Source organism: Rhizopus microsporus (assembly GCF_002708625.1).
Source record: "Rhizopus microsporus ATCC 52813 unplaced genomic scaffold scaffold_10, whole genome shotgun sequence".
In the NCBI taxonomy this organism is placed as follows: domain Eukaryota; kingdom Fungi; phylum Mucoromycota; class Mucoromycetes; order Mucorales; family Rhizopodaceae; genus Rhizopus; species Rhizopus microsporus.
Window position 1 is genome coordinate 919,387 of NW_019671925.1, and position 12,748 is coordinate 932,134.

General features: G+C 36.8%; 3 protein-coding genes across 3 annotated transcripts; all 3 read right to left on the reverse strand.

Annotated features, from left to right (window-relative positions):
- Positions 1-1,164: 1,164 nt before the first annotated feature.
- Positions 1,165-1,677, reverse strand: RHIMIDRAFT_244355 (uncharacterized protein; the record flags this gene model as incomplete). The annotated part of the gene is made up of 1 exon (XM_023610061.1): positions 1,165-1,677. The coding sequence occupies one exon, from the start codon at positions 1,675-1,677 to the stop codon at positions 1,165-1,167; it is 513 nt and encodes a 170-aa protein (XP_023465618.1).
- A 3,219-nt stretch (positions 1,678-4,896) lies between these two features.
- Positions 4,897-5,907, reverse strand: RHIMIDRAFT_314047 (uncharacterized protein; the record flags this gene model as incomplete). The annotated part of the gene is made up of 4 exons (XM_023614909.1): positions 4,897-5,262; positions 5,319-5,660; positions 5,690-5,801; positions 5,860-5,907. 4 exons carry the CDS (start codon positions 5,905-5,907, stop codon positions 4,985-4,987), a joined length of 780 nt encoding a protein of 259 aa, XP_023465619.1. The 3' UTR covers positions 4,897-4,984.
- Positions 5,908-8,737: 2,830 nt separating this feature from the next.
- Positions 8,738-12,708, reverse strand: RHIMIDRAFT_314048 (uncharacterized protein). The gene is made up of 8 exons (XM_023614910.1): positions 12,632-12,708; positions 12,528-12,583; positions 11,878-12,427; positions 11,702-11,825; positions 11,468-11,643; positions 10,745-11,420; positions 9,780-10,691; positions 8,738-9,721 (listed from the first exon to the last, which is right to left on the reverse strand). Exons 1-8 carry the CDS (start codon positions 12,649-12,651, stop codon positions 8,912-8,914), a joined length of 3,324 nt encoding a protein of 1,107 aa, XP_023465620.1. The 5' UTR covers positions 12,652-12,708; the 3' UTR covers positions 8,738-8,911.
- Between the last annotated feature and the right edge of the window lie 40 nt (positions 12,709-12,748).

Genomic DNA, 12,748 nt, shown 5'->3' on the forward strand with positions numbered 1-12,748 from the left:
ATGAAAGGTAAAACGTACTGTGCTTCCATTCTCAATTTACCGGATGTTTGAAAACTCCGCCTAGTTTCTTGAGGTTAAACACTAAAACGATCACAAAGGTTCTTTATTCAAGCATTTAGGGACTATATTGATCGAGTGCTGGATGAAATTTTGTATATGTTCAACAGGAGCATCTTCATTGTCTTCAATTACTCTTGAAGAAAGTGTTTCTATGTCAATTTCTCTCTTCTAACTCGATCCTTCAGCACTTTCCAAAGCATCTCGATAGGATTGAGTTCAGGCGAATATGGAGGAAGATATTCACACTTATAGCCTTTATTTCTTTCGTTAAACAAGTACTCTCTTTGTTTGTATATCTGCTTCAAGTTCCTCGCATAATACAAAAGGAATCACTAAACGTCTAGCGTCTTGTAGGCTTAACTGGCTACCCTTGATGTAATGCTTCAGGTGCAGCCAACTGGACACCATACCTCTTTTTTTGTCTGTATAATATTTACAGGGCTGTGGCTGCTTTGCAAAGTCAATGATGGAAAACTCTTGACGGATAACCAGCTTCTACACAAGCTCTACTTTTTGATTCGCCCCAATCAATGCAAACAATTAACTAGTTCGTCATTGGTCACTTGCTATTTAAATAAAGCACTTGCCATAAAAGACGACAATCACTTTCTCTGAATACATGTTCTAATATCAGGACAAACAACTTGACGATATAATCAGCCTCTGTATGGCGATCAGCTTTATCGTAGAGGTAATCATCAAAGAGCAATGTCTCTAATCTAACATTGACATGTAAGTAATGGCTATGTTGCTAAAACGAAGACTAAGGATATGGTGGCTCCCTTCCCATGGTGCAGAAGACTCTTTTGAAGCCCATACCTGCCACCAATTCTCCAAATCACAGACGAATGCATTGTTAGAAAGATGTAAAGAGAACAATAAGACAGCTTTTTACTTCATTTTATTACTGCGAATAAAGCGCGGCTAGAAAGCCATAGTCATTTTTGCACACGATTTGTTAACTTCGCTTTTTACTCTTCAAGTTTCTTTTGTCATAAACTCGAAATAATTCACACAAAAAGAGAACAGCTCTATCTCTTTCTCTCTATCATTCAATAAAAGTATATACTCAGTTAAGCAGTTTATTCGTGGATATTTTGACTCCTAAAGACATTGAAGACCTGCAACAATAATGGCTGCGATGATAGAAGTAGATATAGTCAATTGAATAGAGTTGGCAGCACTTGGAGAAGGAGAAGAAGCTGCAGGTGATACGGGAGCGGAAGGAGCAGTAGATGAAGCTGAAGCTGAAGGAACTACAGTGGAAGCAGCAGAAGAAACTGAAGCACTGGAAGCAGTAGGAACAGCGCTTGTGATAGCAGATGATGCAGAAGTAGGAACAGCGCTATGACTTTGTGAGGCAGATGCAGGATAACAGACGGCCTTTTGAACACCAGGACAGCAGTCATCGTCAATTATACGGCAATTATCTGGGCATGAAACAGGACAAGCAGGTTTGTCTCTCTTGGACAATGTATTTGTTGGACAAACCGTCATTGGGCAAACAATACCTGGTGCTGTGTGAATTCCAGTTGGCTTTGAGTTATCATCTTCAGCAGCACAGACAAAAGCAATTAAAAAAGCTGCGATAGCTACGATGATGTATGGGTTTTTCATTTTCTGTTTAAAAGAGAATTGAAAAAAAAAAAAAATGGCAAAAAAAGAAAGAAAAAAAAAAGCGAGATTAAATGCAGGTTCTCATATATTTTTGGTAGGTTACACTGTCCTGATGTAGTGAAATTAGACTTTGTTTAACAATGTAATTTAATGAATATTAACCTCAGCTTACTTTACTTACATTGATGAAGAGAGAGAGCGTGAGAATGAACATGACTTTGCTTTTACTAGTATTTAATAGTACTATAGACAATCATGTAGGATGATTTTTGTCCTCCTTTTTTTCTCTGCACGATGAACGAGAATGAGTTTATTATTGCCGATTATCCATTCAAGGCTGGTTACAATTAGTTATCACAAAATAGATTTTGCTCTTTTAAGCGTAGATCGTTCGAGTACTTTAACATATTTGGTAATTTTTGATAGAATAGGATTTATTACAGAATAAGTTAACCGATTAACACAGTAACAGATTAGAGATAATAAATTAGCTTTAAAATGAAAGGGATATTGCGTTTTAAGTTGCATATGGTATTCGCACTTCAAATTTGGACGATGTTAGTTTTTTTTAGACGAACTGTTTACCTTTTTTTGGATAAAGTAAAAATGAACTTCAGATAAAAGACATTAGTTTAGAGACAAGTTGAACATGATAATAACATCTTGCCCAAGAAATAAGAAAGATATAGTTTGTGATAAGAAATTGAAATTGATGGTGAATTGCGAGTTTTGTTGGTGAGGATTTGAAAATAAACATTTAGCACATTTTTAAACCTTATAAGGCAACTTACACTGTATGAATGTATAAAAGAGTTATATCAATTATGCATAAATTTAAGAGAGTCTTATACTTGTTCTTTTGGACGCTCGAATGCTGGGCGTCTCTGATTTTCTTTTTCAGCAGTAAACATGAAAATATCGAAAATAGTTTTCGCAGCATTGATATCGCGATTTCAGACGACATTACAACTGTTATTGTTACAATTTAATACCGGATGTACTCTTTGCTTTGAGTTTGCCGTAGTTATATTTTCAAAATTTCTATTCTTACAAGTATTGCAGGCTTGACTTGTTAAATATTCGTCTATAAGACAAACTTGTACAGTATTTGTTTGCATTTGTGCTAATTTCCTTTTGATTAGTTTGACAGGTGCAGCTTTCTTCCCTTTCATGGTTGCAGCGAAGCTTGCGTTGCCAAATGCAATTATTGTTTTTGCAGGAGGGACCATTGTATCTTGCGGTGCACTTGTGTAGTGTATGGAATCATTTTTGGCGCCTGTCTTTATTCTAATTGTACTTCCCTGTCTGTATTTTTCGCTGTTGACTACTAACCGCTTGTAGATTTCGGTAACTGCTTTTTGATTTCTTAAACAAGTCTTGAATTTTAACTTGGAGGATCTGTTGTTTACATGTTATTATGTTATTTTTTATAAACGACATTTTTTTTTTTTTTTTTGCTTATAGTTATTAGCAGAATAATAGTTGTATATTATGTCAAAGTGAATTATTCTTTCTTTATAAGCTTTTATGAAGTCATGGATATTTATTGTTTTCAAAGAAGGCAACTGGTTTATCAACTTGAATAGTGTCTCGTTTTCACTTTGACGCTTTTTCTTATAAAATTTGCATCATTATATCCACAAAGATGATAGTATTCATCGAGACTTGTTGTTCTTTGCCGCTCATTGTCACCAGAAGAGTCTACAGCCGTAATGATACTTGTTATACCTGAGTCAACCACCCAAACAGTACAACCATTTCGGATGTCATCAATAAAATCCGAGGGATTTTTACTTGTTACCAAAGATCTCTTGACAGCTCGGGTATAAAGAAAAGATATTGAATGACCATCCATCGTTATAACGTTTCTAATTATCAATGATAATTAGATACTGCTATATTGTATTATTATTTTACACATAGCTTACTTAAGCTTCTTCTTCCCAATCGTAAGACTGTCTCTAGTGAAATCCCAATTTGGTATAATTGAACAAATGATAGTAAAAATCAGTCAAGTCAGATTTGGTTTTCTTCCCTTTCGGGTAATTCGGTATGCCATATTGTTTCACTAGCTTCCAAAAAGCTCGAGCATCAATTTGGATTGATTTTGTCTGAATGAAATATATAGGCACAATGGAAAAAAAAAGGACGCCCTCTTTTGTCAGTGTATTTAGCAGGAGCGAATGTGCCATCTTGTAATCTTGTTTTAACTGGATTAATAAAATTTTGAACTACTGGTACTTATTGAGGGGTAAGCTTGGCTAGTTTTTTTCCTGGGGCAAATGTCTTGCTGGAATTGATTGGCTGCAATGTTTCTTCTCTTAAAGAATTAAACTTCTTTTTATTCAAAACATCAGTGAATGGAAACTCTCTGAGCTTACGATACACACCCTTTGGAGACAATCCTTGAGAGTACGTTTTCCATAATAAAAACTTTTTTTTTTGCACTTCTTGCGACAGAAAGTAGAACCACTTGAAAAACAGGTGAGGTTTTGAGTAAAGCGTATCGGAATCACATTGATCTGGTTGGTATTTAGACTATATGTTTGCTATGTTTCCAATGATTTCTTTATAGTAGCTACTGCATGGGACAGACGATAGTCAAGTGTCGTCTGGTTAAATTTGAGTGTTCCTCTCAGTGGGCCTTTTCCAAATTGAAAAGTGCGCCTCCCTTTTTTCCTGCATTTTCCTTCTTCCTGTCACACCCGCGTCTTGTATGCACTAGGAAAAAACTAAATCAACGTACGTATGATCTCACTCAGGTTTTATTTTGCAAAGGATTTCATTTGCTGTATACACACCTTATTACAAGGTCATAGATCCTAGCACTGTCGTAATGGCTAAACTACTCGATACATTATGACTAATAAATCATCATGTTATTAGATCCAATCACCACATAAGATTTCCCGCCTAATTTAACCTATTAAGACTTGAATATTGATTGATCTATTTCTGGACGTTCCTGAATATCATCCTTATTCAGACCTATTGGCCTGTGCAATATCCAATTAAGTATACTCAATTTCTTTTATACTCAGTAACTTTGATGTCAAAATGTATATTTAATAAAGTCAGTTACAGCTTTATATTGTTCTTTACCGTCAGCTAGTCTGATTATATAGTTTTCCTTTAACCCATTTTTTCTTTTATTTTTATAAACCCTTCGGATTTAACATCATTGACAATATGAGCGCACGTATGGAGCTCGACTTTTGAAAAAAAAAAACTTAAACTGGGGCATTATTCGTGGGTCGCAATTTTTTTGATGACCTAGCATCTGTGGATGTTGAGCAGGAGGGCATAATCAAACATTTTTTTGTTCAAATCCTTGTTCCAGCCAAGAAGAATCTTGGCGATCATTTCCCATATGATGGGCCAGAAGCTCGACCATGGCCTTCACAGCTTCCTTAGCTTTCCATGCCATTACAAGGGCAGGCAGGAAAGCTGCATCAAACCCACATACATCCTTGGAAGTTTCCAATGCATATGTCGTTCCACCTTGGTTCGCGGTGGGGCATTTTGACAGACGAGTTACATACGAGCACGCCGGTGAATCCATGAGAAGAAGTGAACAAGACAAGCCTACAGTTGCTTTTATAGTGAATACAATGTATGCAGAAAAAGTGAGCTGTGATTACCGTAGTGCAAGTAGCCGACGATTAGTAGGTCACCAAGTTTTGCGTAGTCAATCCTGGATTGTAAACTATTGAACGTATCCCTCATCACCTTTGGCAATTTTATACCACTTTCCTTCAACATCTTGGTGCCATCCAAATCGACAATGGATCCCGTTTCACCAGCACCATACTCTTTGGAGGTAGAGTGGTTGCAAACAACAGAACGAATTATAATATCGCATTTACCTCCAACCCTTTTCCTATCTTGAATCACTCGATCCTTGTTTTTTCTAGCTGCTGAAGCTAGACTTGATGGTTCATCACGCACAGCTTCAGCCTCTGGCACATTATCAAATGCACAGTCTACAAATCGCCAAACATGCATCAGGTACCATGTTTCATGGTGGGAATGGTCAAACGAGCAGCTTTATATTCCCGGAGCATGTTGTACACCGAGTTGCGGACCCGGTCATAGTCGCCATGGCTCTTGATGTCGTAGTTGGTCTGCCAAGGTTGTCGAGTGTCAATAACTGTCGTAGAACAATGTCTGCTTATGACTGACATTGAGATAAACGATTGTAATCAGTATGAAGAGAGTGAACTCATACATTATAAGATTATGTGTACACACATTTAGTGATAAGTCAAATTAAATAAAATCTCTCCTTTGAATATGAATCATTACTTCTTTATATAAAAGGATACACTTCTTTAAAAGATTATCCTTCTCACGGTAAAAGCAGTATCATAATCCAGATCATGAAATGAACAATAAGATCAGCGTCAGGAATGAATTAAAAGTTTTCTCTATGAACTCAGGAACCGTTAGCAATTATAATCCACGCTTAGAATAGTGGCTTACCAGTCATTTGATAGCAACTATAAACAGTAGATCCTTTATTTAATTGTATGTTCCTTCTGTCTTTATCTCAGAATAAAGATTAATCTCCAAGAGTACCTCTTTTGTCTTTGACTTGTGTCTTATAAACCATTACATACAATGATATCGCGAATTTCATTGGGATCTTTTTTTTGTTAAACGACGCAATGTAATCACGAAGCGGCGTAGGCATCATTGGTATTGATTTGACGTTGGCCGATCGTATTTCTCGAAGCTCGGCCTCGTCGAAAATGCTTTCCATTTGTTTGCTGAATGGGTCGACAATGAATTGATGGGCAAGGTGCTCATGTTTGCATATCACTATTGTATTCGGCTCTAGTGTTATCGAAAAAAAGGCTATTAAGTCGATAACTTGCGAATTAGATTCTTTATTAAGAAGAGCTGAATATTATTAATTTAAGTTTGAGTGAGAGTTTACTTGGGTAGAGAATCTATGGCTGCTATTTATATAATTGTCATCACTGACATTATTTATGCTTATATTATTACTGTTATACTAGTAGCTACTATAGTCGTTATTATAAATTATTCTTATCAGATGCGATAGAGGAATGTAAAGTAGAATGCATGCTCTACTGTAAGATTATACTCGAGTTACTATAATGATTATCTCGTCAAACATGTCAAATGTAAACCTTATTTTCTTGTAAGGAGTAAAACCTTATTCAAACAATGGTTATTGATAAAATTGAAAACAATAACTTCACGTCACTAAAAAAGGTATAAAAAGAAAGGAATTTGCTCTCATCCCTTTTTCTCTCTCTTTCTTTACTCTATACTTTTTTTTCTTTACTCTTTTTGGTTCCTTCTGGTGACTCTTTTGGTTGTTCTCTTTGGTCAATGTAAGTTTCTATAAACTTACTCAGCAAGGCGATAACTGTGTGTTCATGGATTTCTATGCAATCTCTTTCTATGATATTCGACACGTGCCCTGGGCTGACAACGGTTGTTCGTTTCATCACCCAACTGGAGGCTTTCAGGCGGCCAAAAGGAGAGTTATGGACATTCGATTGGAATCTTTACAGGGGACTAAGTAGCTAGCTGGGAGCTAGTTATCTGAGATCACAGTCGTGATAGATTGTTGATGGTGCTTCCTGCTGTCTGGCTGGCGCAAAGGGGTACATAAGCTAGTTGACAATTGACAAGGCTCAGCTAATGCATACCCCAACGGTACGTCTGCTACTACGAGTCTTTGCAGGCCGGTTGATTCCTTGTTCTGATGATCAATGGCCAACCTGAATAATGTCGTCACAGCAGTAATCAGAACCTTTAGAAGTCTTTTGACATCGTTGCTGACCTTTTTTCTTCTCTTTTAGATTTTTTTTTTTTTGGTGCAAAACACTGGCTTTGGGGAATAATCTTTAATAAATAAATATGTTTTTTAAAATGACTTTTACTATTGTTTACTTTTTTTTTCTAAATCACTTCAAGCTACTATATTGAAGATATGCACAGCACCAGAACTGTATATTACGACGTACAACGAAAATCACACCGTTAGTGGAGTAGAAGGAGAAGATGAGGTGGCCATCCACCCTACGACAATGAATTGGTTTAGTGTTTCTGACTCAGAGGCAAGCATAAAAAATGGAAGATATGCGCTCAAAGATCTGAAGAAATAATATTTCAAAAAGTTTTTTATTATATAACACCATCTGAAAATAAAGCGTGGCGTGAAAGAGGTTTTACCACCTCATCAGAATCTGGAACAAAGGCAATAATGATTGAAACAGGTATGCCTCCCAGTTTCCTACACTGGGTGTCTTGTCGTTGATAACAGCATTTGAAGGTCAAGTAGCAGGCATATCTTCTTTAGAAGCCTTCAAATTAGTACGGGTAGCCATGCCTATTATAACAATCTGTTATAAAGCAGATAGAACTAATAGATACTATCTCTACCTTTTCTAAATAATAGCGTTTCTTGAAAATCGTAATCACTTGTTTCAATAGCTATATTCTTGAATAAACTTGTTTACGTTTCTGCAAACAAAGAAGGGAACATACGATCAGCGGCTAATCAATCTTAGTATATGTAACATCGATTTTCCCTTTGTTACGCTTAGCTTTTGAGAGCGGGGGTCATCGTCTTTATTTCGCTTCATATTGAAGCAAAGAAAAGAAAAAAAGGAAAGTAACTGCGGGTAGCCTTGTAACGTTCAATTGATGATTGATAACTTTTTGTTTAATCATGTTTTCCTTAACAATAAAATATATTCTGGAATGAGAAGCTCTCTGCTTTTGACACTGCACATCTTACTGTGATACACTTCTATTAGAGTATTTTCTTTATAAAAGGGATAGATAAGGATACTAAAATGGCACAAGATGGGTATGGATTATTATCTAGACACCAGAAACAGTGATCGAAGAAGTAACGGTAAAGACGGAAGAGGAAAGACACAAATTCTAATGCCATCCATATGCTCCAGATGAAATATCTTTTTCGCTCTAATTTGAGTAAAAAGGGCGAATGATAATGATTCATCTGATCTGATTATGATACTTTGATAATAAACACTTCATCAGAATATTTAACTTGATGGTTTATTACTTTTTATATGTGTTTTTTTGGTGTCTATTTACATTACAAGCGGGGCATTGGCTGTCAGTGTGTATGTGTGACATATGAAAATGCTATTACTGTGACAGAAAAAGAAAAGGGATAGATATTTACAAATAACTAATGTACTTTCTTGATTGTTTCTTTCAATGCCTAATTCCGTCTTCGTCTATCTAAGTCATCATCTGATGAAGAGTTTCTTCTCGATGAGCTTGCAGAATGTCTATGATAATATGTTGGTGAGGGTTTTCTTCCAGGGTAATATCGACTATTACTACTGCTACTACTACTACTTTTATAATATGTTGACGCCGAAGATGGCGAAACATAGCGATAAGTGCCAGATGTCATTATTTTAACATAGCCAGGACGCACATATTCTTTTGAACATCGGTTTGGTTCACTGTACACTTTGGATCTACCGTTCGACATAGTTTCGCGGCTTTGATAATCGTAACTGTCCTCTTGCGGTATATAAGACACTTTTTTGTCATCATTTGTAGTCTTTATTCCATTGTCTTCATCGTGATGATCACTAATAGGATGATGTCCATCTTTAAATAATGACTCTGCACTTATTGAGCTTTGATTTGGCCCAGAGAGCATAGACATTCTCTTTTTTGTAGGAGGTGAACTAGCGTCTTCGTATTGCCAATCAGCTCCATTCTCAGATGTAGATAAGATTGTATGATTAGACGGAGAAGCATAGGGTGAGAATACATCTTTTGGATATTTATGGATATCTTCAGACATGATGCTTTTGGGGCTGCCTATCGGCTGTATAGGTTGCACCTCTTTTGAAGCTGTTGGAGGTGATTGATGCTTTCTTTTTCGAATAATCTTGGTAACTAGCTCAGCACCATGTGAATCTATAAATTTTTCAATCTTTGTTCGAATGTTGCTGTTTATAGTCTGTATCTTTCTTGATGACTGTACTTCTCTATCAACAATATGATGTGTAATCTATTGAACGTCATATTAGTCCCGTCATGTGTGTACTATAGCCGTATGCTTAACTTACTTTGCGTGCCAATTCTTTAAACAAGTGCTTATCCTCTTTCCACAATTCTTTTTGTTTGGAGCTAAGGTACTTTGTGACAATTTTTCCAACCGCTTTCTTCAGTTCAACCTCGCTTAGAGCAGTACCGTTATCAGCTTCACCCGACCCTCTTCTACTTGTTGTAGGTGTTGTTACTTGTGGTGATTTTATACCATGGCGACTAGTGAAAGAAGAGGCTGGACTGTCGGGTCTGATAGATTCCGTTTTCTTCTTTTCAGCGTCTTGAACAGTTTTTTCCACCAAGCTCTCAAGGTCCGATTGATTGACACCTTCAATATGACTTGCTTTCTCTTCAGGAAAGTTCCATTGGGTTTTGCCTGTATATCTGTGATAATAATAGATGGTGCCATCTTCAGCAAATGCGAATCTCCAATTAGGCGGAAGCTTCTTTGAAGGTGAATTAGATGACATAACTGACGCTGAATCAATGCTTTGTGCATCATTAAACTGCAAATAAGAGTCGCCAGATTTGCTGCGATGGTGGATATGATAGTTATTATTAAAAATAGTAGTATTTGGAAGTGCTTGTTCGGCGTCATTGTGAAAGTCAGAGCTATAAAAGCTTGCTGGGGGATAGTAAGAAGTTGATGCTCTGGAATGTCTACCGTAACCATAGTACCCATTTTTAGCATACGCATCCATCATAGCTCGAGGAGCAGTAGGGATTGCGCATCGAGGAGGATACTCTAGTTTCCAACGAAGCTCATCTTCTGTTGCATCAATTGAAAAATATTCAAAATAATCGTCGTCCGGATCAAAGAATTCTCGGGATGACTCGAACCTTGAAATTATACGAGAATCCGTTGTATTTTCAGATTCCTCAGCTCCATTTACGCTTATTTTATCATTAGGAGGTTGATCCAGTTCCATAGGCTATCAAAGCAAATGTAAGTCCGTATGGCTTTTTAATGACTGGCGATACGTACATTTCTTTTTGGTATACGGTACACACTTTTCAATTGTTGCCAATCTTCAAGAAGCTGCTTAGCTATGCTGTTGATTTCCTCGTCCTCACAGTCGGCATATTTTTCAATTACATCAAACATCCTACAGTCTTCAAGGCCGTTTCTGTTGGCTAAGGGTAACTGGGATAAAACATGTAGTACTCTGATGAGAATATCTCTGTCATTTTTCCATTCTCCTAACCAGAACTTGAGCATTTTGAGACCATGCAGGCGAATAAACCTTTTCAAGACTTCCTTTCCCAAAGCTGTGTCTTTGTTTGTCAGCTCTAAGCGACGCAATAATCTCATTACAAGATGCGATTTGCCAACAGAGTCTAGCATTCGCTTGACAAATGATTTGACTTCATCAGGATTCTTTAATGGTTGGCATGATTTACGCCTATTCCATTTCTTTAGCATTCGCTTCTGTGTTAGCGTTACTGCTTCTTCAATATCAGAATCGCTCTCTTCTTTATCATCATTGTCATCACTGTCGTCGTCGTCGTCATCATCATCGTCGTCCTCTTCGTTTCTGCTGTCTTTATTTTTCTTATTCTTATATGAATCATCTGCCACTGTTGATTCATTATTCTTGAATGAACCGCCAATGAATCCTTTACATACTGCCTCCCCACAGTAGCATACCTGAGCTTGAGCACTAACAGAAGATCAGAAAGAGTCAAAGCAATATAAAGGCTTACCTACCCATATCTTTCAAATTTATAATCAAAAGTCAACTCTTCTCCAGCTTTGATGAATCGATTTGTGAAAATACCAATTCTCATGTTTTTGCCAACAACCCATTTTTGCGTTACACAATTAGGGTTACAAGAGTGGTTGATAAATCGAGCTAAACAGCCTTTTCTAGTTGCATCGATAATCTATTGATCCCTTATTAAGTCCCATACTTCTTTTCTGTCAAGTATAAATTAGACTTGCCTCGTCAGTTTTTAGTGTCATAAAGTAATAATGCTGCAGGCCAGAAGCTTCATATTCCTTTGTTCTCCTTATAAATTCATGATTTGGAATGACCTCGCCGATATATTCCATGATAAAAGCGTTACTATAGCAACTCAATTAGCTCCTTTATCATCACTGCAATCTGTATACCCTACGTGGGTAAATCTGTCAATGCTCTCAGTCCAAATCCCTTCTTTTCCGTTCTGATGACATCAACCCGAGCATACTGTCGTAGTTGAAAACGTCTATTACGACAATATCTTCCACATGCACAATCCTCTGCTGTACACTCCATAAACATCATTCTGTTGATACAATGGTTATCGTCGCCACAAGCTGCATCCGGGTCGTCAATGTCTGGCTGGTATTTACATTCACATGGCATAGATTCTTCAGCAATTGTTTTTCCCGTAGCAGATCCGCAATATATATTTTCGGCTATATTGATATATGTTTCCATAGCATCGGCCGTTGCAGAAGGCAGTTGTGGTTGTTCATCCTCTTCTTGTTCAGATTGTTCTCCATTGGTGTGCTCATTAAACCGAGATTGAAAAACGTCATCTTCTTTTGCTTGAGAATCAATGGAAGATCGATGGACTACATTATTTGGATGAAGAGAGAGTTCACTGAATGTCTTCAAATCCATTTCATTATTTAGTTTGCTTGTAGAATCTGCATTATATTTGTTGGATAGAAAGTTTGCTTCTACAGAAATGCATTCCATGTTTAGAAAAAAAAAAAAAAAAAAAAAAAGCAGGAAAAAAAAAGGATTAAGTTTTCCTGCGGCTATTTTCTTTGTTCTTACCTGCATCATAATCCAGGTCTTTTTTGTCAAAGTCGAGAGTTAATGTCCTTGATGATCTAGTTGATTCAATTGATTGCTTACACAAACATGCTATTATAACAAACCTTATGTCAGCACTGTGCATGCTGAAATTTCCGTAAATTGTCTAGGACTCCGTTTGATGCTTGTGTCTTTATATTCTATAAACTAAATTTTATATACAACATAAAGAATTGGGTACA

Coding starts and splice junctions, on each gene's coding strand:
- RHIMIDRAFT_314048 (XM_023614910.1), bottom strand. CDS start 12,651: ATGCACAGTGCTGACATAAG. Junction 12,584..12,631: donor ATGCACAGTGCTGACATAAG/GTTTGTTATAAT, acceptor TGAATCAACTAG/ATCATCAAGGACATTAACTC. Junction 10,692..10,744: donor ACCGTATACCAAAAAGAAAT/GTACGTATCGCC, acceptor TTGCTTTGATAG/CCTATGGAACTGGATCAACC.